General features: G+C 47.8%; 2 protein-coding genes and 1 long non-coding RNA gene across 17 annotated transcripts; 1 reads left to right on the top strand and 2 right to left on the bottom strand.

The window, feature by feature from the left end:
• Positions 1 to 4237: 4237 nt before the first annotated feature.
• LOC101079259 (pancreatic progenitor cell differentiation and proliferation factor B-like) lies at positions 4238 to 9400 on the bottom strand. Its single transcript, XM_003977557.3, has 5 exons — positions 9243 to 9400; positions 8449 to 8539; positions 8064 to 8141; positions 4728 to 4812; positions 4238 to 4655 (listed from the first exon to the last, which is right to left on the bottom strand). The coding sequence occupies exons 2-5, from the start codon at positions 8501 to 8503 to the stop codon at positions 4547 to 4549; spliced, it is 327 nt and encodes a 108-aa protein (XP_003977606.1). The 5' UTR covers positions 8504 to 8539; positions 9243 to 9400; the 3' UTR covers positions 4238 to 4546.
• Positions 9401 to 9551: 151 nt separating this feature from the next.
• On the top strand, positions 9552 to 16797 carry LOC115249271 (uncharacterized). The gene is made up of 3 exons (XR_003887970.1): positions 9552 to 9815; positions 16064 to 16331; positions 16688 to 16797. It is a non-coding gene; the product is annotated as an uncharacterized lncRNA (long non-coding RNA).
• tpd52l2b (tpd52 like 2b) lies at positions 11468 to 24505 on the bottom strand. 15 transcript variants are annotated; one of them, XM_029834462.1, is made up of 10 exons: positions 24294 to 24505; positions 22276 to 22337; positions 15937 to 16032; positions 15177 to 15325; positions 14128 to 14175; positions 13630 to 13731; positions 13423 to 13449; positions 12560 to 12604; positions 12296 to 12344; positions 11468 to 11931 (listed from the first exon to the last, which is right to left on the bottom strand). In XM_029834462.1, exons 1-10 carry the CDS (start codon positions 24310 to 24312, stop codon positions 11806 to 11808), a joined length of 723 nt encoding a protein of 240 aa, XP_029690322.1. In that variant the 5' UTR covers positions 24313 to 24505; the 3' UTR covers positions 11468 to 11805. The 15 variants fall into 15 exon arrangements, with proteins under 15 accessions (XP_029690322.1, XP_029690323.1, XP_029690324.1 ...); XM_029834463.1 differs by having other exon boundaries at positions 12560 to 12601; XM_029834464.1 differs by having other exon boundaries at positions 22276 to 22310.
• Between the last annotated feature and the right edge of the window lie 1239 nt (positions 24506 to 25744).

Genomic DNA, 25744 nt, shown 5'->3' with positions numbered 1-25744 from the left:
TTCAGTCCAGTACTGTGTCACCGTGTCCAGATGTTCCTGTTTAATCTCGCTGTCGTTGTCGGCGATACTCTCGTACATTTGTTGGATGGGAGTGTAGATTAATTCGCTGGATTTCAGCTCGAGCAAAAGGCTCTCTGCGGCGATCTGACTTTCACGTAGTCAGCGTGACACCGCACGCTTCAGGAAATTTTGAATAGCAGGAATGAACTTGGGTGTGTAGAGTCTTTTCATCAACATGTAAAAGTTGTTGCGGTAGAAAACCCGGTTCGATCACATCCAAACACTGGTGTTGGCGCTGGCTGGGGTGGTCGATCCGACATCCGTTGCAAACCTCACCCTTGTACAGGTCCAGGACGACGCTAAGTAGATGAAGAACGCCTTTTTTTACCAGACCAAAGAATTCAGATGCCCAGCCGTCAAGCTGGTCAGCACCGTTACATACAGCCCCGGGGAGATCCGATGCGTCGTCGGGCAAAGGCGGATCAGGGGTTGTTGAGTGTGAAAGACTCTCCACACCGCTCACAGAGATTGGGAGAACCTGGACATGAAGAAGCCGGAGACGGCGCAGGATCTCTGCCTTGGAGAAGAGACTCGGACAGCTCTGGAAGTGATGCCGAGTCTCTGACGGGTGGTGTCAGTGAGGGTGAGTGAGGACTGGACACCCCAGGATCCGATGCCGAGCGCCGGAGGGGTGGGGTTGGTGGAGGGCTTAGCCAAGGAGTGAGAGACTCGTTAGAATCCGTGGGATCCGAGCGTTGGATGAGTGAGTCAAAGTCCAGCCTGCGAGGCCGAAGCCGACGTTGACGGCATTCCGCTTGTGTCTCATCCTCATCCCACAGATAGGAATTGCTCGGATTGTCAGATCCGCTCTTGACGCTTCTGTTGGTAGACATGCTCTCCTTAGTGTTTCACTCCGGTAGTGGGTAACGTATGGTTCAGACGAACGTCTTTTATACATTTGAGATATGGGTGTGGGGTTACACGAGGGAGGACTCTTTTTTTCGTCACCACAGTGTTGTTCCAAAGACGACAATGGTGAAAAATTTTTGTGATTTTATCATCCATTTCATGCATCTTTTCGATCCATGCTGCAAGAGGTAGAGTCAACACGTTGCTGAAAACCCCACAGTCTGAGTTAAAAAGATCCAAGACAAAATACTGTCTCGGTTTCCCTGACATCTCTTCCATCTGCATCTTGTAGCTAGCACGATAGAACCATCTTCCCGTACCCGAGGTTTTCGTCAACCAAATGCTCACAAATGTTTGTTCTGTGGAAGGTTTCTGTTCTGTGTTGTTTCTTTCTTCACAGCCTTCTTCAGTCACACACACCATTCCCGGTTTGATCAGTTTCAACACACCCCAGTCATTGGAAGACATCGTAGCCGACAACATAGGCCCCTCAGTGGAAGATTCTTCACGCTGATAGAGAATCAACTCCCCCGTCTTGTAACGGAACACATACCCAAAACTCCCTGTTTGACTATAAGGCTCCAAAGACCATTCTTGCTGCAAAGGCTCAGAAGGTGACGCCTGAGAACGCTGTACAAACACCGTGGATTTTTCAACTACTTTTCCACACAATTCTCTTATAACGGTCACAGCCGTCTCACCAATCACGGATGTAGAACTACTCATGTTGCCCACAGATGGATATGCCAGGACTATGGCAAAACTGATTTGTAACTGTTTTGCAACTCCCGCCATTCCTTATTAAAAACAGGTGGGCAAGGGAGAATGGCGGGAGGCGGGAGGCGGGAGGGAGAAAGGGAGGTGGGGGGGGGGGGGGGGGGGGGGGGGGGGGAACAGATGTGGGCGGGTTCAGGGAAAGGTCAACCTGTCACTTTGACAAGAAGTGGTCCATTTCTTCTCTCACCTTACCAGCCCAATAGACCGCTCCGCTCTCAGAATGCTGGTCTACTTGTGGTCCCCAGAGTCTTTAGGAGTAGAATGGGGGGCCGAGCATTTAGCTACCAGGCCCCCCTGCTATGGAACCAACTCCCCTCTCCAGGTACGGGAGGCTGACTCCTCTTTGAAAAAGCTTGTGTTGTGTTAATTCTGTAGTTCCAGTTACTATCATAGACAGACAAAATTATCATACTTAGGGGGGTCGTCTAATCGTTAGGTCACATCTTAGCTGTGCTGCTATAGGCCAAGGCTGCCGGGGTCCAGAAACATGATCACCTGACAGGCCTCTGTCACCCCACTGGGTCATGGTTCCTCTCCTCTCCTCTCCTCTCCTCTCCTCTCCTCTCCTCTCCTCTCCTCTCCTCTCCTCTCCTCCCTCTCCTCTCCTCTCCTCTCCTCTCCTCTCCTCTCCTCTCCTCTCCTCCTCCTCATCAAGCAGACTAGTTATGATGATTCCTGTGTAGTTTTTCTGCTCCCCCCCCCCTCCCCTCTCTATTTATTTACAGGTATTGCCGCCTTCGGAGCTGCATGATGACCTTCGGCCTCGCTGACCCATTGTATAGTGTATTTTTGTGTGTGTTTCTGTGCTCTGTGCCTCTCCTCTCCTCTCCTCTCCTCTCCTCTCCTCTCCTCTCCTCTCCTCTCCTCTCCTCTCCTCTCCTCTTCCTCTCCTCTCCCCCTCCCTCTCCTTCTCCTTCCCCTCCCCCTCCTCTCCTCTTCCCCCTCCTCCTTCTCCTCTCCTCTCCTTCTCCCTCTCCTCTCCTCTCCTCTCCCCCTCCCTCTCCAGACAAAGTAAATCCAGACAAAGTGTATAACTGTCCACTCCAGTCTGCATTGATGTCAAGTGTGGAGGGAAAACCTCACAGAGGGCCCACTTATTACACCAGTCAACATCATACACCCTCAATTGAAGAAATATACTGTCAAACAATGTGCAGATACCAATCACACACAACAACTATGGCTAATGCTATTTTTTACAGGTGTGAAGTAGGGACATTTTTCAAAATCCTGAATGAATCGAAAGTGAGACACATGATTTCTCTTCTTATTCTTCTCTTCTTTTGTGTAGTACTACACATACTGTGCCACCGCTGCTGGACTGCCTTCCCTCACCTGCCTCAGCCAGTCTTCGATTCCTCTCTGATCCACTGACATTTCACTGACAGGGGTGGACTTCCTTGACTCAACCGCCTTCAGTGCTTTGAAAACAGCCATAGACTAGACATCAAAGTTCACTCCACCTTCTGTGAGTGCAGAATCATCACAGACTACAGGAAGCATAGAAATCTTCAGGACCTGCTGGTCCAGGCCACGGTGAAGCCTGTACTGACTCCAAGACCTAGAGGCTGCGGTGATTTCTAGCTGTAGAGTCAGGTAAAAAAAATGTTTTCAATGGGGAGAGTCAGGGGAGTCCCAAAACAAGAAATGGCCTTTATTTAATCACCCGTGGTGTCTGTGGTGTGCAGTACGCGGGAGAGACCAAAAACACTCTCACCCGACACTGGTGGAAATTATACCAGTGTTGGGAGACCCACACTCCTCTAGTCCACCTTTTTTTATTACCTGACATGGGTGGCCATCCCTTCAGGTGGCTGTCGGTTCCACTGAACTCAGGTATGCGTTTGTGGGTTTGTATATAGATGTTTTGACTTCTGTGGTGCCTTATTAACATTGTATTATTAGTCTTGTATTTTTATTAGGTTGCAGTAACCTCCACCAGTCAGCAGTCTTCCCTGCTACTGTAGTTAGCTAAACCCCTGAGGGTTCGTACGATGGCTGCACTTGACAACCTTTTCATCGGAAGCAAATTACATGAATTATTTTTATTATTTTTATTTTACCTTGCATCATGTCTGTATTAACCTTAAACCTGTGCATGGCTGGTCTCCAGGAACCCCTCAAAGAAAGTAAAAGTTGAGCCTTTAGGTGCAAATGCTAATCTGGCGTTGTGGGCATTACGTAGCTTTCTGACACCTGCCTCATAGTTCAACGGCTTGTAGTTCGTGGGTCATAATTCACACATATACACCCGTGGCCAACTGATCAACCTGCAGCGGTGGACCGAGCAATGAAGGAAGTCGTGCTATTGCTGCTTTGTTTGGCTTTCCCGTCTCGCACGCACACGCACACACACACACTTCCATTTAGCCATTTTTCTAAACATCGTGTCAGTGAACATTGGACAAGGACAGCAGGGAGAGATGCATCACCAGAAACGTGTGAGGGACGCCCTGAGTTCTTACTTAGGAACGAGGCAAAATGTTTTTGTTGTGCTTGACAACCTCCAATTAGGTTGTTCAGTCTCAACTTTTCCTCAAGAAATGAGCCGTTTCAGGTTGCAACAGTCAACTTTATTTTCAGCCACAGATGGTGAAAGTGAAGCACATTAATCAAAAGTGGAAAAATGGCCAGTTTAACATACACACTGTATAAATGTTAAAAAACAACAGCTCAGTAGTTACAAGTTTTTACTTTTATACATTTAAGATGGAAAAAGTTAATGAAAGATAGCATATGGCAGCTAACTCTACAATTACAAAAGAAAAAAAAAAGAAAAAAAAAAAGGAAATGGGACGTCATCCCGTCACCTAGCGTTGCTCACTGATCAACCCCCCTCCCCCCACCAGTGCAGTGTTGATCAGGAGGAGGCGGGACTTCCTGCATCACTGCTCTCGCTCGCCTGACGTTGCATCACCATCTCCCTGGCAACGCAGCTGATGTTCGTCGCCGCAGCCGAGACACCCGCCCTGAAGGCCAAACGGTGTAAATTAACCTGATTTATGGGATGGATCCAGAATAAAAAGGGTCCTTGTACTCACTTCTCCTCAGTCAGCGGGCTCATCCCGGGTTGCTTCCCGAAGAAGAAGCTGGACCACCAGTGACCTGAATCCTGCTTTGGCAGCCCTGCGGAGACACCATCCGTTTGGTTATTTTTAAACATCACATTTTTAAGTAGTGTTCAAAGACTCAACTGGACTTCTCAGCTCCTCTCCAGAGCTACATGTCCTCTGCTGGTTTACTGAATGTTGTTTGTTGGTAGTTGGCATTATTAGAAGGTGGCTTCCCTCCCTCCTGACCCCATACCTGGGCACAGACCTGCTGCCCTCTGACCCGCTCAGCTCCAACTTTGATTGGGTGTAATTACCGTATTTTCTGGACTAAAAGTCGCACCAACCAAAAAATGCATAATAAAGAAGAAAAATAGATACAGTGGGACCTCTACTTATGAAATTAATTTGGTTCCGGAAGTTGTTTGGTACCTGAAAATTACGTAAGTAGAGACACGTTTTCCATGTAAATGCCCTAATCCGCTCCAAGCCCCCCAAAAATTCAGACATAATTCTTTTTTATAAATCACAAAAACGCATCAAAACATGTAACCAAATACATGTTACAATTAGATTACCGCACAATAAATGTAGGAATTCAGTGCAAGGCTTCTCAAGGAACAAAATGAACTTTATTACAGGAAAGCTAAGAGGAAATGAGGGGGCATTGCGATGTTTGTGAACGATAGATGGTGTAACCCAGGGCACATCAGGGTGAAGGAGCAGTACTGCAGCAAAGACATTGAACTGATAGCGGTTTAGCATTCAGCCATATTACCTCCCAAGGGAATTCTCGCACGTTATCGCGATAACCGTGTACATCCCTCCATCGGCCGATGCTGCTGCTGCCTGCGAGACTGTACACACCGTAGTTTCCAAGCTTCAGACATCGCACCCCCAGTCCCTCCTCTTCATCTCTGGTGACTTTAATCATGCTTCTCTGTCCTCCACTCTCCCAACCTTCACCCAATATGTGAAATGCCACACGAGAGACAATAGAACTTTGGATTTAATGTAAGGATGCAAGGATGCATACACCTCCTCCCCCCTCCCCCCACTGGGCCGTTCTGATCACAACCTGGTTCATCTGTCCCCTGCATACATACCTATGGTGACCACCCACTAAGAGGTATGTAAGGAGCTGGTCTGAGGAGACCAGCATGGCTCTGAGGGACTGCTTCAACACTACAGACTGGGATGTGTTGACATCGACGGCCTGACAACCTGCATCACTGACTACATCAACTTCTGTGTGGAAAATACCGTGCCTACCAGGAAGGTTTGGTGTTTCCCCAACATCAAACCCTGGGTGACCCCTGATCTAAAAGCCCTGCTGAATGAGAAGAGGGTTTTTAAATCTGGGGACAAGGAGCAGCTGAGGAGAGTCCAGAAGGAGCTGAGAAGGGGGATAAGGAGAGGCAAGGACAGCTACAGGAGGAAGCTGGAGGAGCACCTCAAGGTGAGCAACGCCAGGGAAGTCTGGAGAGGCCTAAAAACCATCTCAGGCCACACAAAGGACAGCGGGAGGGGCCCTGAATCTGGGGACCTGGACTGGGCAAACAAGTTGAATTCCTTTTTCAACAGATTCGACTGTGCTGCCCCTGCCTCTCCCACTCATCAAAGCCCAGACCTGACTGTGCTGTCACATCACCATCCCCCCTCTCCCCCCGTAACACCTCCGGCACCGGCAGCTCTCTCACACCACCCACCTCCCTCCACCCCCTGCCAGATCGACCCTCACACTCCAACTCCCGTCCTTAACCACCAGGAGTCACACCTCGCCTCTCCATAACAGCTGATCAGGTGAGGAAGGAGCTGACGAGGAAAGCTACTGGCCCTGATGGCATCAACTCCAGACTACTTAAGAACTGTGCAGATCAGCTCTGTGGGGTACTCCTGCACATCTTCAAACCTGAGCCTCAGTCTGGAGAGAGTTCCACTACTGTGGAAAACATCATGTGTGGTTCCCGGTTCCTAAGACTTGCGCATCCAGGGAGCCCAACCACTTCAGGCCAGTGGCTTTAACCTCTCACCGGATGAAGACCATGGAGAGGATCGTTCTCACCCACCTCCGACAGCTGGTGGAGGCAAGATGGACCCTCTACAGTTTGCATATCGACCGGGCAGTGGTGTGGATGACGCTGTCATCTACCTGCTGCACCGGTCACTCTCACACCTAGAGAGCACCAGGAGCACTGAGAGAGTCATGTTCTTTGACTTCTCCAGTGCCTTCAACACAATCCAGCCATCATTGCTGAGAGGGAAGATGGAGGGAGCCGGAATAGACTGTCACCTGGCTGCCTGGACCACCGACTACCTCACCAACAGACTGCAGTACGTGAGGCTCCGTGACTGTGAGTCCGACGTGGTAGTCTGCAGCACGGGGGCACCACAGGGTACAGTTCTCTCTCCCTTCCTCTTCACTCTCTACACATCGGACTTCAGCCACAACTCGGACAGCTGCCACCTCCAGAAATTTCCAGCCAATGGGATGACAGGAAGATGCTAGGCAATCGCCAGTTGCAGAGCAGCTACAAGCATGTCCTACGTTCGCTAAAACTCCGCAAGCTGCGAGTAGCAGCGGTAGCGTATTTTTGCCTTTCGTATCCTGAAATTTATTCCCCATATAAGTCGCGCCGGAGTACAAGTCGCACCCCTTGACAAACTATGAAAAAAAGTGGACTTTTACGGTAATCTATATGTAGGGGAGTTTTTCCTTGCCACTGTTGCTTGTCTGGGGGTTAGGCCCTGGGGTTCTGGAAAGCGCCTTGAAACAATTTTGACTGTATAAGACGCTATATAATAAAGATTGATTTGATTTGATGTACGTAGAATTTATGTGTTCCCTCTTTTGCTGTCTCCTCCTCTACCCAGTCTGCCATCAGCAGGTGCCCTCCCCCACCCCAAAATGAGCCATCTTCATCCTTCTGTGAAATTAAGAAACACGAAGGGTCACCACAGCTTGTAAGAGCTCTCCTGATGAGGTGCCACTTGTGCCTGAGGATGATGAGAGTCAAAAAAAGATACTGGATGCTCGTGAGTTTTGGCGAGATTGCAAAATTCCGTCCTTTTCTGGCTGGTTCAGGGACCGGTCAGAGAGGTTTCCAACCCAACTGTTTTGACCCGGTGTGGGTGCGCTGTGGGTTCTTGTTTCTCCAGTTGTGTTGTTGTTGTGTTACTGTATTCGGTTTGACGGCTCTGTTGAATTCTGGTTGCATGGAGATTATTTTTAAAGGCTTTATGTTGGTGTTTTTATCAGTCAGTGTTTAGGGTGCAGGTTGAATTCCCCCTATGCTTGTATGACTTAACAGAAGGGATGATTTTTACCTGGGTGGTGTGGGATCACCTCGCCGCTGTACTCCGAACTGCCACATGAGCTGCTGCTGGATGTAGAGCCAATGCGCCCTGTGTTAACAGACAACAGAACACTGGCTTAGCAACACGGGTTCAAGGGTCAACCCTAACCCAGCTCAGTGTGGAGGGGACGCGTCTGAGAAGCAGAGGCAGCGCTGGTCAATCCACAAAAAACTCGGGAGGTGTTCTGGTAGCAGTTAGCTTGGACGCTTTGGGGCATAACTACAACTGCCACTGAAGGCATCAACTCTATTGTGGAAATGTAATATTGTGCATTTCCAATGAGGAAAAAGCATCTTGGACCTGGTGCTATTTTTTAAAATGGAGACGCATGTGCAGCGATGGCCGAGTCACTCACTTCGGTAGTAATCGGTGGTCGCCACAAGAGACCCGCCTGCTGGAATCGCTGCCATTCCACTGCTGGTTCTTTAACACTGCAGGACAGAAACCTGCAGAAACAAACAGCAACCACAACCACATTAAATCAGAATAATGGGCAACTTTCCCATTGCAATTTAGGACCCGCTGGAAGATAAACAGTGTTTTTTGAATTGATGCATCTGATGGTTGTTGGACACTTTATGGTATATTTGTTAAAGCTCATTTTTAACTTTAAGTGTTCAAGGTTTCTCACAAAGCCATTTAATGAAAGCTCAGCTGTTCTAACACAATGAACTATAAATGTAAATATGGTAAAAATCCTCCTGCAACAATGACGTCATTCCTGTTTACATGAAGAGCTGCGATCCGACATTTTGAGGTTCTTATTTTATACCACAAATGATAAAAATCACGGTCAAAACCAAACCTCAAAACTGGATGAAAACATGAACTATGTATGCAAGTAGACTTTACTGTGTTCTGTTTAGTTTGACGATACAAAATGGCATATTTAAGTGTACATATGTATATATAGGGTGTATATACGTATATAGGAGGGTTCTGTATACATATATATTAGAATTTATTGTGTTTTGCCGCCCTCAAAATGACATTTGTCAACAAACAATCTAATGTAGATCATTCTCACACCCACTAAAAATAAAAATAAATAAAAAACTACAGAGAATGCAGCGCTGCGGGTAACAAAAGCGCAGATGAACCGTAGCTTCGCCGTAGCTTGGAGAGCATCGTGATTAAAGCTCCGCTAACCTTCGAACGGCCCAGACGTGCGGATGTTCAGGCCACCAGATTCAAGCGAGTCGGCGAGGCTGCAGGGAGGGAACGCTAGGCAACGGGGCCCATTTGAACGGAAGATTTGGTTAATGTGACCGTTTGAGGTCTCGAAGATGTCCACAACACTGTCTCTCTGTCGCTCCGAACTGGCGCTTACCCCTTTTATCACCTCGGTGACGTCAGAGGCGGGCGGGGTGTATATCACATGACTTCCTGCAGGGCCTCAGTTCTGCCTGGTGGGGTCAGGATTGCTATGCAAATGAGTGAATTATGTATTATTGTTAGCATTTACTGATTAGCCGCTCCACCTCCAAAAGATGACAAAAACCAGTACAGACCAGTGAAGGATGACTTTTAAGGGTTTGTATTCCTAATAATACCGAACAAAAGACAAAGAGCCTCCACCCCAATAAAGGAGCAAGTGGTGACCAATAGCATTTCTCAGTTTCTTCTGTGCTTTCTGGCTGATCTTTTGGTCACTTTTGAGTGCTGGCGGCGTTTTCACTCTGTAGCGTGGGACAGAGTCTCTGACCCACACAAGTGGTTCAGGTAGTGCAGCTCATCCATCAAGGTTTGCTTTATCTGTCAGCATTGCGTCCAGAGGCTGGAGGCACTACCAGGAGACCGGCCAGTCCATCAGGAGATGTGGAGGAGGGCCGTAGGAGGGCAACAACATGGGCTGAATCCAGTTGAGCCCATCTGGGGGCATCATGTCTGACTCCATCCACCAACGCCATGTTGCACCACAGACTGTCCAGGAGTTGGCGGATGCTTTAGTCCAGGTCTGGGAGGAGATCCCTCAGGAGGGAGGTCATGCAGGTGCGTGGAGTACACACACACACACACTACTGAGCCTCATTTTGACTTGTTGAAAGGATGTTACATCAAAGTTGGATCAGCCTGTAGCATTTTTCCACTAGAATTTTGAGTGTGACTCCAAATCCAGACCTCCAGGGGTTATAGATTGGATTTCCATTTATAATTTATGTCTGATTTTGTTGTCAGCACATTCAACTATATAAAGATAAAGCATTTAATCTATCTAGGACGTGTTTAGTGTTCCCTTTATTTTGAGCAGTTGTATATATAAATCTACTTGTTTTATTGCACATTTCTGTACCTGATTATACGGTTGCTTCATGTTAACGTTGCTGTTAACACCTCCATCATTCTAGTCTCTCAGTGCTGATGTTGCTGTGGGCCTGGAATTCTTGTGTCAGGTGGGGGGCACCGAGACGCTCCAGTTGTGCACGTTGCCGTCAGTGACGACTAAAGGGCACATCAAGAACACAGCTGGAGAAATTATTTAGAAATAAGCTTATGAAAAGTAGCTTTTTCTAAATAAAGGTCTCCTAAGTTCCCGCGTAGTTCTTCTATTCGCCTGGACGTCCTGGTGGTTCCAGAAAGGTGATTCAATGAACAATGATCACTTCCTTCACGTGTGTTTAAAGAAATGCTTTATTATAACAAAACCAGAGTTTAGAAATGGTTGCTCTGCCAAATCAAATCCCTTTAGTGCCTAAAATCATCCCAAATCAATCCAAAGTTCTGCTCATGTGCTTGCACTCTTCATTCACCAAGACCCACAGGACATTGTCATCATCCTCCAGCAGCAGCAGCAGCAGCATCAAACAGTGTTTTATCAGAGAAAAATGTAACATTTGAAAGAATATTACAACATTAAGAGCCTGAAAAGAACCTTGCTGAACAGATTTTTGTAAATATTGGCAACTTTTATCTGTACAAATGATCCATTTTCTCCCAAGTTTACCCAGACGACAAAAGGAAACCATAAAAAGGTAAATATGAAAAAAAAAGCGTCCTGCGTTAGATGAGCAGCAGGGAAAAGATCAGCATTGTCAGCCTCTTTTGTTAGGACCTCTTAATGATTTCAGCACATCAAACTTGAGTTTGTCCATGCAACACACCTTCAGTGGGACGTTGTTGGGCGTATTCAGTAATGTCAGCTGTAACAGGAGGGTTGGAGGAAGTGAGCGATGGCACTGCGCGCGTGTGTGTGCGTGCGCGTGTGTGTGTGTGAGCAGGAAAAGCTGCGGGCACTGGCAGGAACTGACATGCAGCAGTGAAGCCAGGATTTCCATGGCAACATACTCCCAGATTTGTACATATCCATAAGTTATGTAAAAAGATTATGCAAAGCAGTGTAAAATAGTTCTATAGAAAATGTTTCTTTTTGTTTGTTTTTTTACACGTCTTGATGGTGCAGAACCCATTGAAGGTGAACCCCTGCACTCATGAGCAGTACTTCCTGCTTTCTGTGAAGCTCCGCTTCCTTGGTAACGCACGCTTGCTGCTCCCCAACGTGGCTGAGCGGCAGCAGCAGGTGGCACTATGCAATTGTGTTTTATAGAAAAGCTTCTCTTTAGCTGAAGATAAAGATGATGACAGGGCAGGAACCAGGTGGGGACATGGGACGCGAGCGAGCCAGAAGCCACACCCTCCAGATAACGGTGTAGCGTATGTGTGTGTGTGTGAGAGAGAGGGAGAGTGAATGTGTGTATGTGTGTGAGCACTCGGGTCATGTCGTCAGTCTCAGGTTGCAGGAAGAAGGAAGCGCTTCAAAAAGGCGGGTTTTCCTGAGTGGGGGTAGGCTCGGTGGGGGAGTTGGTGGCATCGCCGTTCTCCCGGGACCGACCACCTTATGCTGGGAAACACACACGGTTAGTGATCACGGCTGTCCCGTGCTGGCAGAAGCAAATACACACATCACGCTTGCAAGCGGTGACGCCGCATCAAAGCAACAGATGAGGCCCACCTCTTCCTGTGACTGCTCAACAACGATGCATGACTCTATGCTAACCACGTGCTAATGCTAATGGCCCGTTTAATGGTGTAAACAGATAAATGAGGACGTTCTTGCGTGACAACGCTGTCAACTGCGCTGCTATAAAGTCCCACTGTTTCCTTCCAGTCTGAACGGGTCAACTTTAACATTTTCATTTAAGTTACCAACATCCCTCAGCTGACCATAATAACCAGCCTGACACACAGCAGACAAATGAACCCACCTTCAGGTTCTCCATCTTATCTTCGAAGGTCTTGAAGGCTGCAGAGCTCCTGTAGAACACAACCACCATGTCAAACACACACACACCCTGAGTTCATATAAGGTTCCTCAAAGTAAACGATTCAAAAAATATCACATTCAAGATTTACACACTAAACTCTAAAAATCAACAAATGAAGCTGACTTTTTGTTTACCAACACAGTATTTCAGTAATGCAGGAGAAGAATGAAATAGTGAGAGAACAGAAAGCAGGAGTCACTTTACCTCATGGCAGGCATACTTATTGAGTGTCTGATGGAATAGCTGCTACTTTGTTAGCATTAAAGAGAAGAGACAAGTATTAAAAAGCAAGCCCCCCCCCACACACACACACACACCATGTTCTCACAGCACGGTAACATTTATATCTACGGTCCCTGCACGAAAAAAGCGGGCATTTCGTCCCAAAATTAGCGATTAGCTTCTTATCAACTTCGCAAGGGAATAGTTCTAAGGTGGCTCAGCACTGGCTCCGCCTCCTGAGCAGCTCCAACTCGCCACCTAGTTACGCCACCGGTGTCCTCAAGCCTGACCGATGAACGACCCATAGAACATTTGTGACCCTCTCTCACCACTGACTGGAAATATTAGACAACAGTATGGGGAGGGGGCAGGCAACAGGCAACAGCCACGCCCCTCTCAGCAGGAGGTCAGACCCGCTACTCCTGCCAACATGGACACGCCATAATGGCCAATGTGTTAATTACTTGATTCAATTATAATAATTATTGTCAGGCAATAGTGAAATGGACAGCATCGTGGGATCCATGCGGGAAACATGACACTCTATTCCACTAGCCCTGGTTTGGCCCGGTTTGGCCCAGCGCTGGTGAAGGGAAATGGTTGCCCGTGTTGTAAACGCTAACTCAGGGCGTCGCTAGCATGCCGCTGCATTTGGGTCAAAGCTAACGCGAGCAGACTGAAGCGCCACACATGCATCATCAACGTGTACTATTTTAGCTCCACCACTAATATGTAATTTATGTGTATTGTGTCTTTCTGAAGCTGAGGCCACTGAGCGGAGGTGTCACGCGAGTCGGCTTGACATGGAAAAAGTGGTGAGTGGAGAAGGGCCGCGGGGGTCTTACCTAAAGGAATTAGAGAAAGGAAGTGCTCTGCACAGCAAAGCCAGGCAGCATTAAATGGAGAGAAGACAGTCAGCAACAACAGCCAGCCAGCAGAAAAAGCATCAAATATTATATATTAAATGTGTCCCTGATCAGTTTCTTTAAACTTGCTCATTGGTGATGGGCCTAAAGAGTGTTTGGGGCCGCCGCGGCTCTGCCGTCGCTCACCTCATGTCCCCCAGCTTCCTCGTCACCACGTCGCTCACGGTAGAGATGGCGGCGCTGGTCTTCTGTCCCGCCTGGGAAAAGGTCTCCTGAGTCTTCTTATATCTGCAACAGAGCAACAGCAGAGAGAAAAAAAAGGTTAATATTTTAATGACTGGTATGTGAATAATAAGACAAGAGAAGGGGGGAGGAACATCAGCCAGTAGATGGTGACACCACCCCATAATAACCATGATGATGAGACACTTTCCTGTGACACAACCGTGGGAATAAAAGCCAACAGAGGCAGCCGGCACGTAGAGCGCCCCCTGCTGGGCAGCCTGCGCAATCAATGAGCTGACTATGACTTCAATAAGCAGCCAATTCTTCCACACACACAGGCACACACACCAACAGCCACCATGGGCACAGGAAAAGGAAAACTGCCCAAAGGTAAAAGTCAAAGTGCCATAAATGAAAACACATTTTAGAAAAAAGGAGAGAAAATAAAGATGAACTCACACATCTGAGCAGGCAATTTCATCCAAAGTGGCTGATGCAGACAAATATCTGAAGATGACAACAGCAGGAAAAATCACTGTTCACGTCTGTCGGGCTGTTGCCGAGGGTGACTCGGCAACGGCGACGCGAAAAAAGAGGCGAAGCGCCTGTTTCAACACATCATTTCACATCTGATTCAGGCCCCCTGGAAAAGAGCCACTTTAATAACAGCAGCGTGTTTACCTGGAGCCCGTTTAAATGAACAGCTTTGTTATTTTCAGTAGTCCGTCACCATCATTACGGGATCCAATGACACCAAACACAAACCTTAGGAAACCTTAGCAACAGCCATGAAGAAGAGGCTCCTTCTCACGCAAAAGGGGGGGGGGGGGGCACTTGTCTGTCCCAGCTGCGATTACTAATAATAATTCAGCTAATGCAACTTAGACAGAACAAACATCTAAAAAAACAACCCCACCTGCCCAAACAGAACGGAGAGAACCAGCGTTCCAGCTAAACTAGATCAAAGATGAGCGTGTGGTCACCTAAAACAACAGAACCTTCTCAAGGTTGCCCCGGGAACCCTCTCAAAGCAAAGCTCCCTGTCCATCCTCACTCCACGCCACCGCTGGAGGATGGGCCGTGGCCCCGGTGCCGCTTCCCAGTTTCAATGTGGTGGGTTTTTCTTCAGCGATTTGCTGATTCCTTGTTCGGCTCCTTCTTTTGGGTCTACGTCTCCTCCTCACGTCCTGCGTGTCTTGTGGAGGAACTGACCTGACTGAGTGGATATTCTGTATAGCGGGACCACCAACTGGGACGAGGGGGGCGCACGCCCCCTCTCACAACCCTGCAGCACCACCCCTCGGGGTGGCTCAGAGCACGGACGCTGAAGCTGCACGCAAATCAGTCAGCAGGTAAGAACAGCAAAAACTCGGGTAAGGTTCGAGAAAGGGACGGAACCAGAACCTTCATGGATGTCTTGGCCAACGTGATTTCCGTGGCGAGAGAACGCCCACTGCTGCCCAGCTGTGTGTGAGTTTGGTGAACGGGCAACGTTGTGCAGCACTTACACATTGGAGGTCTGCACCTCCTGCCAGCCCTTGCTGAGGTTCTGCTTTAGTTCGTTGAGCGGGCTCAAGCCCAGTTTCCTCTTGAGCTCTGAGGCGTGTCTCTCTTTTGCAGACAAGACCTGGCGTAAGGTGTTGATCTCCTCCTCCACCTGAAACAGCGACACAAGCATGACGAGCGTGCTCACCGCTGCTGGGTCCACAGAGGAGCTTCGGCACGTGTTCCCAGGTGACCCTGGACCCAGAGCAGGGTCTCACATGCTGCCCCACTGAAATTAATGCAGCAGAAACCCTTTGATGGTGGCACAAAGACCCGCGTTAAGCTGGGATTCGTGTAAGCCCGCTACTCTACTGTGTGTGAGGTGTGTGTGTGTGTGTCTATCTCTCTCCCTCCCTTGGATGTCATATCTATATTCTGTGATATTAATATCTTGAATTTTGGGGCCCAGTAGAGCCCCAGTCATGGCTCAAAGTGCGACCAGTTCATGTGCTGGTCACCTGCTGGTCACGTGCTCCTTGGTCATGTGGGGTCATTTTCCACCCAAAAGAACCCGGTGTTCACTCAGACCCACGTCATTTAGTCAACACAAGACTTGGTCATGTGACTGCAACCTGCTGGGGGTAGGGCTAAGAACTACCCCACACGTGACCCAGCATCACCGCTTCTTGGTTCTGGCCCCCCGTTTAGCCCAGCTGGGCAAGAGTGGAGTCCCTCCATCCAACCGTGCACGGTAACATTCAACATTCAGACCGGCCCTCAAACCTTTGACAGTTCGCAGCGCAGCTCCTCGGCTTCTTCCTCCATCAGGGCAGGTGCGAGGGGGTCGGCAGCGTTCCCCACAGCCCCCCCAACAGGAACATCAGAAAGGCTCTCAGAATGAGTGGTTCAGGTAGTGCAGCTCATCCATCAAGGTTTGCTTTATCTGTCAGCATTGCGTCCAGAGGCTGGAGGCACTACCAGGAGACCGGCCAGTCCATCAGGAGATGTGGAGGAGGCCGTAGGAGGGCAACAACATGGGCTGAATCCAGTTGAGCCCATCTGGGGCATCATGTCTGACTCCATCCACCAACGCCATGTTGCACCACAGACTGTCCAGGAGTTGGCGGATGCTTTAGTCCAGGTCTGGGAGGAGATCCCTCAGGAGGGAGGTCATGCAGGTGCGTGGAGTACACACACACACACTACTGAGCCTCATTTTGACTTGTTGAAAGGATGTTACATCAAAGTTGGATCAGCCTGTAGCATTTTTCCACTAGAATTTTGAGTGTGACTCCAAATCCAGACCTCCAGGGGTTAATAGATTGGATTTCCATTTATAATTTATGTCTGATTTTGTTGTCAGCACATTCAACTATATAAAGAATAAAGCATTTAATCTATCTAGGACGTGTTTAGTGTTCCCTTTATTTTGAGCAGTTGTATATATAAATCTACTTGTTTTATTGCACATTTCTGTACCTGATTATACGGTTGCTTCATGTTAACGTTGCTGTTAACACCTCCATCATTCTAGTCTCTCAGTGCTGATGTTGCTGTGGGCCTGGAATTCTTGTGTCAGGTGGGGGCACCGAGACGCTCCAGTTGTGCACGTTGCCGTCAGTGACGACTAAAGGGCACATCAAGAACACAGCTGGAGAAAATTATTTAGAAATAAGCTTATGAAAAAGTAGCTTTTTCTAAATAAAGGTCTCCTAAGTTCCCGCGTAGTTCTTCTATTCGCCTGGACGTCCTGGTGGTTCCAGAAAGGTGATTCAATGAACAATGATCACTTCCTTCACGTGTGTTTAAAGAAATGCTTTATTATAACAAAACCAGAGTTTAGAAATGGTTGCTCTGCCAAATCAAATCCCTTTAGTGCCTAAAATCATCCCAAATCAATCCAAAGTTCTGCTCATGTGCTGCACTCTTCATTCACCAAGACCCACAGGACATTGTCATCATCCTCCAGCAGCAGCAGCAGCAGCATCAAACAGTGTTTTATCAGAGAAAAATGTAACATTTGAAAGAATATTACAACATTAAGAGCCTGAAAACCTTGCTGAACAGATTTTTGTAAATATTGGCAACTTTTATCTGTACAAATGATCCATTTTCTCCCAAGTTTACCCAGACGACAAAAGGAAACCAATAAAAAGGTAATAATGAAAAAAAAAGCGTCCTGCGTTTAGATGAGCAGCAGGGAAAAAGATCAGCATTGTCAGCCTCTTTTGTTAGGACCTTTAATGATTTCAGCACATCAAACTTGAGTTTTGTCCATGCAACACACCTTCAGTGGGACGTTGTTGGGCGTATTCAGTAATGTCAGCTGTAACAGGAGGGTTGGAGGAAGTGAGCGATGGCACTGCGCGCGTGTGTGTGCGTGCGCGTGTGTGTGTGTGAGCAGGAAAAGCTGCGGGCACTGGCAGGAACTGACATGCAGCAGTGAAGCCAGGATTTCCATGGCAACATACTCCCAGATTTGTACATATCCATAAGTTATGTAAAAAGATTATGCAAAGCAGTGTAAAATAGTTCTATAGAAAATGTTTCTTTTTGTTTGTTTTTTTACACGTCTTGATGGTGCAGAACCCATTGAAGGTGAACCCCTGCACTCATGAGCAGTACTTCCTGCTTTCTGTGAAGCTCCGCTTCCTTGGTAACGCACGCTTGCTGCTCCCCAACGTGGCTGAGCGGCAGCAGCAGGTGGCACTATGCAATTGGTTTTATAGAAAAGCTTCTCTTTAGCTAAAGATAAAGATGATGACAGGGCAGGAACCAGGTGGGGACATGGGACGCGAGCGAGCCAGAAGCCACACCCTCCAGATAACGGTGTAGCGTATGTGTGTGTGTGAGAGAGAGAGGGAGAGTGAATGTGTGTATGTGTGTGAGCACTCGGGTCATGTCGTCAGTCTCAGGTTGCAGGAAGAAGGAAGCGCTTCAAAAAGGCGGGTTTTCCTGAGTGGGGGTAGGCTCGGTGGGGGAGTTGGTGGCATCGCCGTTCTCCCGGGGACCGACCACCTTATGCTGGGAAACACACACGGTTAGTGATCACGGCTGTCCCGTGCTGGCAGAAGCAAATACACACATCACGCTTGCAAGCGGTGACGCCGCATCAAAGCAACAGATGAGGCCCACCTCTTCCTGTGACTGCTCAACAACGATGCATGACTCTATGCTAACCACGTGCTAATGCTAATGGCCCGTTTAATGGTGTAAACAGATAAATGAGGACGTTCTTGCGTGACAACGCTGTCAACTGCGCTGCTATAAAGTCCCACTGTTTCCTTCCAGTCTGAACGGGTCAACTTTAACATTTTCATCATTAAGTTACCAACATCCCTCAGCTGACCATAATAACCAGCCTGACACACAGCAGACAAATGAACCCACCTTCAGGTTCTCCATCTTATCTTCGAAGGTCTTGAAGGCTGCAGAGCTCCTGTAGAACACAACCACCATGTCAAACACACACACACACCCTGAGTTCATATAAGGTTCCTCAAAGTAAACGATTCAAAAAATATCACATTCAAGATTTACACACTAAACTCTAAAAATCAACAAATGAAGCTGACTTTTTGTTTACCAACACAGTATTTCAGTAATGCAGGAGAAGAATGAAATAGTGAGAGAACAGAAAGCAGGAGTCACTTTACCTCATGGCAGGCATACTTATTGAGTGTCTGATGGAATAGCTGCTACTTTGTTAGCATTAAAGAGAAGAGACAAGTATTAAAAAGCAAGGCCCCCCCCCCACACACACACACACACCATGTTCTCACAGCACGGTAACATTTATATCTACGGTCCCTGCACGAAAAAAGCGGGCATTTCGTCCCAAAATTAGCGATTAGCTTCTTATCAACTTCGCAAGGGAATAGTTCTAAGGTGGCTCAGCACTGGCTCCGCCTCCTGAGCAGCTCCAACTCGCCACCTAGTTACGCCACCGGTGTCCTCAAGCCTGACCGATGAACGACCCATAGAACATTTGTGACCCTCTCTCACCACTGACTGGAAATATTAGACAACAGTATGGGGAGGGGGCAGGCAACAGGCAACAGCCACGCCCCTCTCAGCAGGAGGTCAGACCCGCTACTCCTGCCAACATGGACACGCCATAATGGCCAATGTGTTAATTACTTGATTCAATTATAATAATTGTCAGGCAATAGTGAAATGGACAGCATCGTGGGATCCATGCGGGAAACATGACACTCTATTCCACTAGCAGCCTGGTTTGGCCCGGTTTGGCCCAGCGCTGGTGAAGGGAAATGGTTGCCCGTGTTGTAAACGCTAACTCAGGGCGTCGCTAGCATGCCGCTGCATTTGGGTCAAAGCTAACGCGAGCAGACTGAAGCGCCACACATATCATCAACGTGTACTATTTTAGCTCCACCACTAATATGTAATTTATGTGTATTGTGTCTTTCTGAAGCTGAGGCCACTGAGCGGAGGTGTCACGCGAGTCGGCTTGACATGGAAAAAGTGGTGAGTGGAGAAGGGCCGCGGGGGTCTTACCTAAAGGAATTAGAGAAAGGAAGTGCTCTGCACAGCAAAGCCAGGCAGCATTAAATGGAGAGAAGACAGTCAGCAACAACAGCCAGCCAGCAGAAAAAGCATCAAATATTATATATTAAATGTGTCCCTGATCAGTTTCTTTAAACTTGCTCATTGGTGATGGGCCTAAAGAGTGTTTGGGGCCGCCGCGGCTCTGCCGTCGCTCACCTCATGTCCCCCAGCTTCCTCGTCACCACGTCGCTCACGGTAGAGATGGCGGCGCTGGTCTTCTGTCCCGCCTGGGAAAAGGTCTCCTGAGTCTTCTTATATCTGCAACAGAGCAGCAGAGAGAAAAAAGGTTAATATTTTAATGACTGGTATGTGAATAATAAGACAAGAGAAGGGGGGAGGAACATCAGCCAGTAGATGGTGACACCACCCCATAATAACCATGATGATGAGACACTTTCCTGTGACACAACCGTGGGAATAAAAGCCAACAGAGGCAGCCGGCACGTAGAGCGCCCCCTGCTGGGCAGCCTGCGCAATCAATGAGCTGACTATGACTTCAATAAGCAGCCAATTCTTCAGGCACACACACAGGCACACACACCAACAGCCACCATGGGCACAGGAAAAGGAAAACTGCCCAAAGGTAAAAGTCAAAGTGCCATAAATGAAAACACATTTTAGAAAAAAGGAGAGAAAATAAAGATGAACTCACACATCTGAGCAGGCAATTTCATCCAAAGTGGCTGATGCAGACAAATATCTGAAGATGACAACAGCAGGAAAAATCACTGTTCACGTCTGTCGGGCTGTTGCCGAGGGTGACTCGGCAACGGCGACGCGAAAAAAGAGGCGAAGCGCCTGTTTCAACACATCATTTCACATCTGATTCAGGCCCCCTGGAAAAGAGCCACTTTAATAACAGCAGCGTGTTTACCTGGAGCCCGTTTAAATGAACAGCTTTGTTATTTTCAGTAGTCCGTCACCATCATTACGGGATCCAATGACACCAAACACAAACCTTAGGAAACCTTAGCAACAGCCATGAAGAAGAGGCTCCTTCTCACGCAAAAGGGGGGGGGGGCACTTGTCTGTCCCAGCTGCGATTACTAATAATAATTCAGCTAATGCAACTTAGACAGAACAAACATCTAAAAAAACAACCCACCTGCCCAAACAGAACGGAGAGAACCAGCGTTCCAGCTAAACTAGATCAAAGATGAGCGTGTGGTCACCTAAAACAAACACCTTCTCAAGGTTGCCCCGGGAACCCTCTCAAAGCAAAGCTCCCTGTCCATCCTCACTCCACGCCACCGCTGGAGGATGGGCCGTGGCCCCGGTGCCGCTTCCCAGTTTCAATGTGGTGGGTTTTTCTTCAGCGATTTGCTGATTCCTTGTTCGGCTCCTTCTTTTGGGTCTACGTCTCCTCCTCACGTCCTGCGTGTCTTGTGGAGGAACTGACCTGACTGAGTGGATATTCTGTATAGCGGGACCACCAACTGGGACGAGGGGGGCGCACGCCCCCTCTCACAACCCTGCAGCACCACCCTCTCGGGGTGGCTCAGAGCACGGACGCTGAAGCTGCACGCAAATCAGTCAGCAGGTAAGAACAGCAAAACTCGGGTAAGGTTCGAGAAAGGGACGGAACCAGAACCTTCATGGATGTCTTGGCCAACGTGATTTCCGTGGCGAGAGAACGCCCACTGCTGCCCAGCTGTGTGTGAGTTTGGTGAACGGGCAACGTTGTGCAGCACTTACACATTGGAGGTCTGCACCTCCTGCCAGCCCTTGCTGAGGTTCTGCTTTAGTTCGTTGAGCGGGCTCAAGCCCAGTTTCCTCTTGAGCTCTGAGGCGTGTCTCTCTTTTGCAGACAAGACCTGGCGTAAGGTGTTGATCTCCTCCTCCACCTGAAACAGCGACACAAGCATGACGAGCGTGCTCACCGCTGCTGGGTCCACAGAGGAGCTTCGGCACGTGTTCCCAGGTGACCCTGGACCCAGAGCAGGGTCTCACATGCTGCCCCACTGAAATTAATGCAGCAGAAACCCTTGATGGTGGCACAAAGACCCGCGTTAAGCTGGGATTCGTGTAAGCCCGCTACTCTACTGTGTGTGAGGTGTGTGTGTGTGTGTTGTCTATCTCTCTCCCTCCCTTGGATGTCATATCTATATTCTGTGATATTAATATCTTGAATTTTGGGGCCCAGTAGAGCCCCAGTCATGGCTCAAAGTGCGACCAGTGTCATGTGCTGGTCACCTGCTGGTCAAGTGCTCCTTGGTCATGTGGGGTCATTTTCCACCCAAAAGAACCCGGTGTTCACTCAGACCCACGTCATTAGTCAACACAAGACTTGGTCATGTGACTGCAACCTGCTGGGGGTAGGGCTAAGAACTACCCCACACGTGACCCAGCATCACCGCTTCTTGGTTCTGGCCCCCCGTTTAGCCCAGCTGGGCAAGAGTGGAGTCCCTCCATCCAACCGTGCACGGTAACATTCAACATTCAGACCGGCCCTCAAACCTTTGACAGTTCGCAGCGCAGCTCCTCGGCTTCTTCCTCCATCAGGGCAGGTGCGAGGGGGTCGGCAGCGTTCCCCACAGCCCCCCCAACAGGAACATCAGAAAGGCTCTCAGAATGATCCACCATGAAGCCTTTGTTAGGAGAGTTCAAGTTAATATCTGGAGGAAGGAGACGAGCTTATGAGTTAGGAAATACATTTTTCCAAGTCCAATCCAGTCTGAACTGGACTGGGACCAGACTACAGAAGCCTTTACGCTGCTCTAAAAGTTCTTCAGGGTCACTAGAGCAGAGGTGTCAAACTCAAATACCCAGTGGGCCAAAATTCAAAACTGGGACAAAGCCACGGGCCAACATTGATATTTATTGAAAAAAATCTTCCTTCAGCTATAACAAGGAACCTTTTGATATGGACCCAAACTAGTTTTGCTCAACAACTGAACATGGAACAAGCAAAGCTTAACACAATACAATATATAATTTAATATTGCACACATGCAAAGTTGAAATTAAAATAAAGAAACACATCACTGGCATTCATTTCTTCTCTTTTAAATTTCAACAGTAATCTTTTGCCATTGTAAGTTAATGTAATGTAAATGTAATGCCTTTTCATCTCTTCTACTTTCTGGCACCTTTGAGTCATTTCCAGGTGCTTGTCTTGGTGTTGTGTTTTATAGTGTCATCTGTTGTTGTTCTCCTTGTAATGAACATTGGCTCCACATACAAGGAAGACAGGTCCGTCTTTTACACATCTAAACAGATATTCTGCCTCCTACCTGTTCAGAAAGGTCCTATTTTCTGCCTTTCCTTTAATCATTTTTCAGAGGGGTAGTGCCAGAATTAGCATTAGCATATAAGGAGTCGCTATGACTACTTCCTCTTTCTTGGTGGTTGGCAAGCCACATACTGTATTGGTGCATTACCACCACCAGCTGATGTGGAGTGTGGATTTTCACACCAAAACACCAGCAGAGCATTCTGGTACTTGTAGTATTAGCACATGCACTTTAAAGGATAATACCAGTGGGCCAGCTCTAATAGTCAATTAGACTTTGCGGGCCAAATATATTACATTGCGGGCCAAATTTGGCCCACGGCCCAGAGTTTGACACCTATGGCACTAGAGGGTTGAGGGTGTCCAGGTGCAAGCTGGAGGTCAGGGTTTGAGATGGCTGCTGCTGTTATCCTGATTATTACTGGTTGGACTGTCGAAGAGACTGGACACAGACAACCTGGACTCTGTCCTGGTCAATTTCCTGCTTTACAAAGGCCTGTGAGCGAAGGAAAAGACTCAAACAATCTGAATCGAGCCAAACTTTTGGTGAACCCTATATCGAGCTGAACGGGTGACATCAGTTGCTGGAGGATCAGTGCGTTGGTGGGCCACACACTTTAACCATAAACTCACCCACACTCTTCTATGGACAGACACTTAATAACAATACTTTTATACACCATCTTTGCTGCTGTTCCTGTTGATCTTTACGTGCGCGTTGGTGCCCAGTTGCGCCCAGACAACCAGTTAAATGGCTTCTATGGGGATCATATGGAAGCAAACATTAATGTTCAGCAACATCTGCAGCTTTCTGATAAGCTGATCCAAGACTGCTGACTCAGCTGTTCTGAGGGCCGATTCTGGAGTCCCAAGTGATTATTCTGATAAGAGGAATAAACTAAACTACACTGACATTACCTGATGTGTTCCACTACCCTTTCCATTGATGATTCACCTCTACCCGCATCTAATAAAGAATCCAAACAGGGGTCCGAATCTTCTAGCAAAAGAGACAACATCCACAATGAATACGCCCCAGAAAGGATTAAAAAGACGAGCTTTAATGAGACAAGGAAGATCATTGTGATGTTTGAGTGATGGCAGTACCGTCTTCCTCATCCCGGTCCCGTCAACATTCTTAGATTATAGCTTTGGGTCAACTTGTCCTCACAACCCCTCAAGTACTCACTTTTATTCGACCGGAAAACCTCAATCTTCACCCGAACGCAAAATTAAGACACTTTAAACTCACCCGAAACGTTAATACAAATACAAATACTTCCGCCCTCCCACTTGCTAGCGAGAAGCTATGCCGCAGCTAACTTGAAGTAACATTTACCTTGACTGGCAGGATCCATGGCGTCGTTCTGCTGCAGTTGGAACCCTTTTAAATAAAACGTATATTTGTCTGATGGACTACAGACTGCTAAAATGCGCGTTTACACCAGGCGGATATGAAGCTCACTGGACCCAGAGGCCGTCGACAGCAGCAGCCCAACCAAAACAACAGCCTAATGACGCCACCCTTTTCTTCTTCGCCTTCTTTAATGGCCGGTGGCAACCAGCGCCTCAGCGCATTACCGCCACCTACTGTCTATTCGAGTAACTACCCCTTGAAGACTACTCAAGACGCCAGGCTGAACTGCAAGCCTTTAATTTTTTAAGAAGGAATGTAAACTCTCTATCTACTAGATTGATTTCTTTTAAAAAATAATAATTGGCCTCAGCTTCTCAGACTAGCTCCCAACAGGCTGTTCTACTACTGCCCGAGAAGCAGAGAGTTCCTATTTCAAGCCCTGGTGCAGACAAAAACATGGAAGGTGTCCTGGTAGTAGGCAGTGGATCCAAAACACCTTCAGAGCACTGCCAAAATACCCTTGAACAAGGTCGGGAAACCATTAAATGCTCACACAGCCCTGGGATGAGTTGGCGACCAATCCTTGGGCGTACCCTATATGTGAACCCTCCCCATGGCCCCAATAGGGAAAAAGTGGTAAATAAGACAAGACGACAATTGGCCTTTTTTTTTTTTAAACACTTCCCAGGCAAATGGGATTGCCATCAGGCGCTACATTCCCCACGTCGTCTGCAAACAGATGATCAATAGGTTGACACAACCAAAAATGAACAGTGTGACATTGTTCAGCAGAAACATGGTCAACTGTAATCACTGAGTGAACTAAATACTCACCGACTGAAGCAGAATTTAAATATTATTTTAATTTCATGCTGTAGCCTTTGGGGTGTGCCCAAAGAGAAAGTATTCCTTTACTACTTTAGCTACATTTTAAAGTTTCCTCTATTGTCAAACAGGTGAAAAAGTCACCTAAATGCATTGACAAATGCAAAAAAACAAGATTTTTGTGGAACTTCAATGGGGAATATAGACTAACAAGACAGATAACAGCATTGAAAAACAACGCAAACGGTAATTTTATTGTCCATTTAGGCAATTCATTTTCTCAGTGACAAAGATCCAATGAAAACGTTCCGGATCCGACGTCGGAGGTACTGGAACTGGCTCAAATTAAGCCCTGATTGTCCATAACATACCATGACCCCACCGCCGCCACACCAGGGGGCCACCGACCCACTACGTTTGACTGGCGGTCCGGTCGAGACCCTGATGGAGACGTTGAGCATCCCTGGAGATGGTTCCTGACGGTTTGAAACTTCTTCCTTCCAAGTTCTCCGGTGGTGTGAATAGTCCTGATATCCAGCTGCAACAAGCGGAAAAAATGAAACATTATACAAGAACAGGCCAGTTGTTTCAGTAGGCAGCAAATCTTT

This window comes from Takifugu rubripes, chromosome 3 (genome assembly GCF_901000725.2).
Source record: "Takifugu rubripes chromosome 3, fTakRub1.2, whole genome shotgun sequence".
In the NCBI taxonomy this organism is placed as follows: Eukaryota; Metazoa; Chordata; class Actinopteri; order Tetraodontiformes; family Tetraodontidae; genus Takifugu; species Takifugu rubripes.
The sequence above is the reverse complement of the archived record's forward strand: the minus strand, read 5'-3'. Positions and strand labels throughout refer to the sequence as shown.

What these genes read in the sequence shown, in the direction of transcription:
- LOC101079259 (XM_003977557.3), bottom strand. Translation starts at nt 8,503, where the DNA reads ATGGCAGCGATTCCAGCAGGCGGGTCTCTTGTGGCGACCACCGATTAC. An exon ending in GGTGATCCCACACCACCCAG is followed by an intron (nt 4,813 to 8,063) that starts GTAAAAATCATC and finishes GTGTCTCCGCAG; the next exon opens with GGCTGCCAAAGCAGGATTCA. An exon ending in AGCCCGCTGACTGAGGAGAA is followed by an intron (nt 4,656 to 4,727) that starts GTGAGTACAAGG and finishes TTTGGCCTTCAG; the next exon opens with GGCGGGTGTCTCGGCTGCGG.
- tpd52l2b (XM_029834462.1), bottom strand. An exon ending in AGGAAGCTGGGGGACATGAG is followed by an intron (nt 13,450 to 13,629) that starts GTGAGCGACGGC and finishes TTTGCTGTGCAG; the next exon opens with AGCACTTCCTTTCTCTAATT. An exon ending in ATAAGATGGAGAACCTGAAG is followed by an intron (nt 11,932 to 12,295) that starts GTGGGTTCATTT and finishes TGTGTTTCCCAG; the next exon opens with CATAAGGTGGTCGGTCCCGG.